Source organism: Palaemon carinicauda, chromosome 37 (genome assembly GCF_036898095.1).
Source record: "Palaemon carinicauda isolate YSFRI2023 chromosome 37, ASM3689809v2, whole genome shotgun sequence".
Classification (NCBI taxonomy): domain Eukaryota; kingdom Metazoa; phylum Arthropoda; class Malacostraca; order Decapoda; family Palaemonidae; genus Palaemon; species Palaemon carinicauda.
The window spans coordinates 48338371-48343663 of record NC_090761.1 but is presented as its reverse complement, the minus strand read 5'-3'; the positions used below and the strand labels follow the sequence as shown (position 1 = coordinate 48343663).

The 5293-nt window shown below is 34.1% G+C and overlaps 1 protein-coding gene across 2 annotated transcripts in view; it reads right to left on the bottom strand.

Moving 5' to 3' along the window:
- Positions 1 to 1909: 1909 nt before the first annotated feature.
- LOC137629080 (deoxynucleoside triphosphate triphosphohydrolase SAMHD1-like) overlaps positions 1910 to 5293 on the bottom strand; it is an 18848-nt gene continuing 15464 nt past the window's right edge. Inside the window, exons 10-12 of one of the 2 annotated variants that reach the window (XR_011041441.1) lie at positions 5075 to 5183; positions 3820 to 3884; positions 1947 to 2069 (exon numbers count right to left, since the gene is read on the bottom strand). Coding sequence is in view for 1 of the 2 variants with exons in the window: in XM_068360349.1 (XP_068216450.1) it covers positions 1977 to 2069; positions 5075 to 5183 (202 nt within the window). In the remaining variant the exon portion in view is untranslated. Of the gene's footprint in view, positions 2070 to 3819; positions 3885 to 5074; positions 5184 to 5293 lie in introns of both variants that reach the window. The other variant, XM_068360349.1, reaches the window with a different exon arrangement.

Here is a 5293-nt window from a genome sequence, read left to right as displayed (position 1 = left end):
GATCACCAGTGTCTGCATATTGTGATTCTGTCCGGGGTAAAAGTTTTTCTTCTGCTGCTTGGTGTAAGGACTTATCATCCCGGCTCAGTGTTATACCATGTTCGGTCCCATGCGTAACCGGTAGAGATTCCTTCCTCTAGTACAGAACCCTCTGCCGGGAGAAGGAATTCTGGAGACCCATCACATTCTTCCACTTAAAATCATCTGCCTGCCGAGACAGAACTACACCTCCTGGTACTGATTTGAGAGCTTGATGAATTTGGTGAGGCATCACCTGAGCCCATAGAGGGAGATCTGATGTCGATACTTAAGCTATGGTGCTCCACAAGGTTCCCGGCCAAACCCTGAACTACCTTAGTCTACGTTAGTGAGGGCAGCCCTACACAACGTAGACCTCAAGATCGCTGGAATAAGAGATTCTCTATTGTCTAGCCAATCCAGCAAGGCTTTTCCTCTATCTCTGTCTGGGCACTTGAGATTCTACATCCTGGGAGATGCTCCACCCACCCCTTACCAATCAATGACGCAATAGAAGAGTTGAAAAAACTATACATCAGTATATCAAGAAATATTCAAAATTATAGACACAATTAGAGGTTATTGTAATAGATTATGGGAGATATTGAAATCTTCATTAACTTCCCAACTTACACAATAAAGGTCATTCCAAATAAACAAATCAATGCAAAATAAATGGTGAATGAAGACTCATCAGAAAATAGCATTATTTATTCAAAAGCTCTTATCAAATTAAAGCACTTACAATATGTGTACAATAATGTACTGCATACACTATAGGAAAATATATATCTTTAGTACTAAAGTTTACTTAAGTTTCCAATGAAAAAGAAATACAAACAAGGTTCAGAGATGATGCAACACTCCATGAATACTGTAAGTATCAACAGTGCAAGGCATAAAGTAAGCCTGTTCACACATTGGTTATATTTCTGAGTGAGCAGGATCTCCTAATACTTTTCATCGAGGTCAAGATTACCATGGCATAGCACATTGTTTTCAAAACCCACAGTATTTGGGTTCATATCATAAACTGGGGAAATAAATGTTGCACAATGACAGTACAGAATACGGATGCTGATTTCCTATCAATGATTGATGAATTACTAATCAAAATAAATTTTCATCAGAGCTATATCAAGATCCTTCCTCGTAAAAATTTTACTTAAAAATTAGAAAAAAATTCTAACACAAAACATTCTGCTATATTAACTATTGAATTAATTCAATCAAAGCCTATTTCACACTATAAATTAGGCCTACAGCTTCATAAAAATAAAATTGATGACCAGCCAGTACCAGCATAATAAGAAAAGTTTCTGTTGAAGGATAGACTTTACAACAAATATAAAATGAATGTCGGCTACCTGCCAAAATTGAGAGAAGTGCCTTGGTATATATATATATATATATATATATATATATATATATATATATATATATATATATATATATATATATATATATGTATATATATATATAAGTAAAATATAGCAACTCCATTTTGACACAGTCATGAAAATTCTCTTTTCTCAAAAACATTACACTTTTTCTGTAAAATTTCTTGCTTTTATATATCAACATAAATGAAGAACTTAAAATTTACAGCTTCATAAAAATAAAATTGATGATTAGCCAGTACCAGCATAAAAAGAAAAGTTTCTGTTGAAGGATAGACTTTATAACAAATATAAAATGGATGTTGGCTACCCGCCAAAATTGAGAGAAGTGCTTTGGTGTATATATATATATATATTTATATATATATATATATATATATATATATATATATATATATATATATATATATATATATATATATATATATATATATATATATATATATATATATATATATATATATATATAAAGTAAAATATAGCAACTCCATTTTGACACAGTCATGAAAATTCTCTTATTACAAAATCAATACACTTTTTCTGTAAAATTTTTTGCATTTACAAATCAACATAAATAAAGAACTTGAATTTTACACCACGGGAGAACTCAACTGGAGCAAATGAAGAAAGATGTGTCGGATCTACCTCATGCTGGAAGGGAAGTACAGTATATTAACTAAAAAAGCACAGTACAGTAATACAATTTATCATTTTGCAACTTCAAAAATATAACAAAAGTGCAAATACAAAAACTACATATATGCATCAGCTAGTATCATGGCCATTTTCTACAGATAATGGTTCCTAGAAATATTATATAATAAAAGTAAAGAATGGCTGCATCTATCTGATGTTGCTACAGTTTGTATGACTAGGGTTGCTTTATTGGCTTCCCACTACTTGTAGTGGCTACATTTAAATCAGTACCAGCCTCATGCCTTCTGTGGGGGCAAACAAGGAGTGTTGACAAATCAAAATCCTATTTTAAAATCCTATTCTAAAGGGGGTGCCATGTAGTCTACAGGATTGGGTTCACTGTTCTAGCCTTTCAAAGTAATATCCTTGGAGATCACACAGCACATTAATCCCAAAGATAAATGTTCTATAAAAAAAAAGTTTTGGAAGGATTCCTATAATTACTGGAAATTTAAGATTTCCATGATGGTCTATTTTCAATCTCAAATGATAAATTTATTGCAAACAATTTTGCTGCAAAAAAGATGAGAATTGTTAGATAGCTGGACCTAATTTGATTGATTAGATGCAGCCTCACATCTAAACCTGGTGAAATTTGACACAAACAGTACTGAATTGCATAGTGCAAACTCCTGTGAATCGAGTGCTCTACAGTGTGCTGTTTACAACACTCAGTTGCATGAGAATGAGTTTTGTACCAATTGCACAGCTGACTGCAAGATCATACAATATAGTCATGAGTCCACAGCACCTTAACCCTTTTACCCCCAAAGGACGTACTGGTACGTTTCACAAAACTCATCCCTTTACCCCATGGACGTACCGGTACGTCCTTGCAAAAAAATGCTAATTTTTTTTTTTTCATATTTTTGATAATTTTTTGAGAAAATTCAGGAATTTTCCAAAAGAATGAGACCAACCTGACCTCCCTATGACAAAAATTAAGGCTGTAAGAGCAATTTAAAAAAAATATACTGCAAAATGTGCTGGGGAAAAAATAACCCTTTGGGGGTTAAGGATTGGAAATTTCCAAGGAGCCTAGGGGTAAAAGGGTTAAAATCGGTAATATAGTCACAACTTATCATGCACTACAGAATTTGGGCTCTACTTCTATAATAATAATCCTCCATTGCATCCAAGTGTCTTTACTTTTAATATTTTAGTTTTTGTAAAAGAAGCAAGGATTATAGCTTTCAATTTGCAAATCATTAAATGACAAATGCTAGTTAACTCTTTGTACTGTTTCAAAATATAACATCTGCAGGGCATATTAAAAACTTGCTCCATGATAATATACTGATGAAAATAAGTATGCTAGGGAGGGGAGAAAGGGGGCAAAGTAGCAATAAGTAGCCTGAACAGCATTTGATGAGTGGATTTGTCCATTGAAAATGGAAGCCCAACCACTGAGACTTGGGAGGGCATTCACTGCCCATATGCAGCTAAGGAATGAAGACCTGGTAATTGCAATTTGAGGTAAAAGTTAAGAGACTGGAAAGAAGGATGGAAGAAACAAAGTAGCAACACAGGTATAGAAAAAGGCTAAACAGTAAAAGCAGCAAGAGACAAAGATGCTGCAAAGACCCTTAAAAAATGTCTACAGAGCACCGCATGAAGTGCACTAATGGCACTAACCCTTTATTAGCTGAACAAATCATTAGTTATCAATACTGTATTGACATGCACAAAATTATAAGGATCTTACTTGATACAAAGGAATCACTTGGGGTTTGTTCCTGGACACAAAAAACCAACTGAAAGTCAAACCTTCTGTAAAATAAAAAACAAATTTTTTTTTTATCAAATGATAGCCTTAGGATGTGAGATAGCAGTGAGAGAGGGAGGTATTTTGTGGTATACTATAGTCAATTTTTTTTAGCGAGGCAGATTTGTTCAGACTCGCAGCGGTGCCCTTTCAGCTCGGAAACCTTTCCTGATCGCTGATTGGTCGGACAAGATAATTCTAACCAATCAGCAATCAGGAAACCTTTACGAGCTAAAAGGGCACCGCTACGAGTCAGTGCAAATGTGTCTCGTTAAAAAAAATTGAGCATAGGTTTTTGTTTGTGGAAAATAGGATAATTATGTACATATGGGACAAGACTGTGCAGATGTGGGAGGGAGGGGATATTAACGCAACACGCAACAGAAGACTGACATTAACCATGGGGTTCGTGCAAAACAAGTGTACCTATGTGTAGGGGATATAAGGAGACAAATAATTGAAGGAAACAATACTAATTAAAAAAGTGGTTTAAAGGCCTGCTAAAAGTATTTATTATCAAACCTCAACAGAACAAACAGGATGCCATCAGTGTCCAATGCCTGTCTAGGAACAGCAAAAGTCTCCCTCATCCTCAATGATGTTAGGGTTGGCATAAGATTAGTATTCATCAATATAATGAACTATTACATACAAAAAGGGTAATTTTATTCCAGGTACATGGATGAGTTCAATAAAGGAATTGTTATAGCATGAGTTTAAGTTTCTTTGATAAAAAACATTGATCTGAATGAGTTTGATTGATATCTATAGAAAAGTTCCTACAAAATCTTTAAGACTAAGGAAAAAATCATGGAAATAAATATCATAGCTTGTAGGCAACTATAGTTGTAATAGGCAGGCTTTGTTGGATAAGGTAGTTATTAAATGTGCCTCATTGGGAAATGAAGGTATTGAGAGGGAAAATATTCAATACCCTAAAATTCAAACTTCAATACTAACCTAGCTAATATACACTATGTAATACTCTTAAAAACCCATAATGAAATACAACTTATCATAACTACGACTTATCAAAATCAATTGCTTTCTTAAAAGCAACATAACCTAAAAGGGAACTAAGAAAATAAAAAGTACCTGCTATACTTTCACACTAACTTGTAGTTTTGCAGCTTGAGCACACAGTACAATAGTTATACAGAATCTTTCGTTAGACTTGGAATAAACTTCAACTTACCGAGAATTCCAAACCCAACTGGCTGCATGAATCTTCAAACATCTTTCTGGCAGTCATGTAGTGCTGGGAGTCACTTTTGAGGATCATCCAGTATTCAACTTCCTGGAACCTGATACAGTAAGAGAAACATTTATAGATTCTAAATACTGACATAAAAATGAGATTCAATATCGCCTGAGGGTGGTAAAAGGAATCTGGATTTGAGCTAACAATAACAGT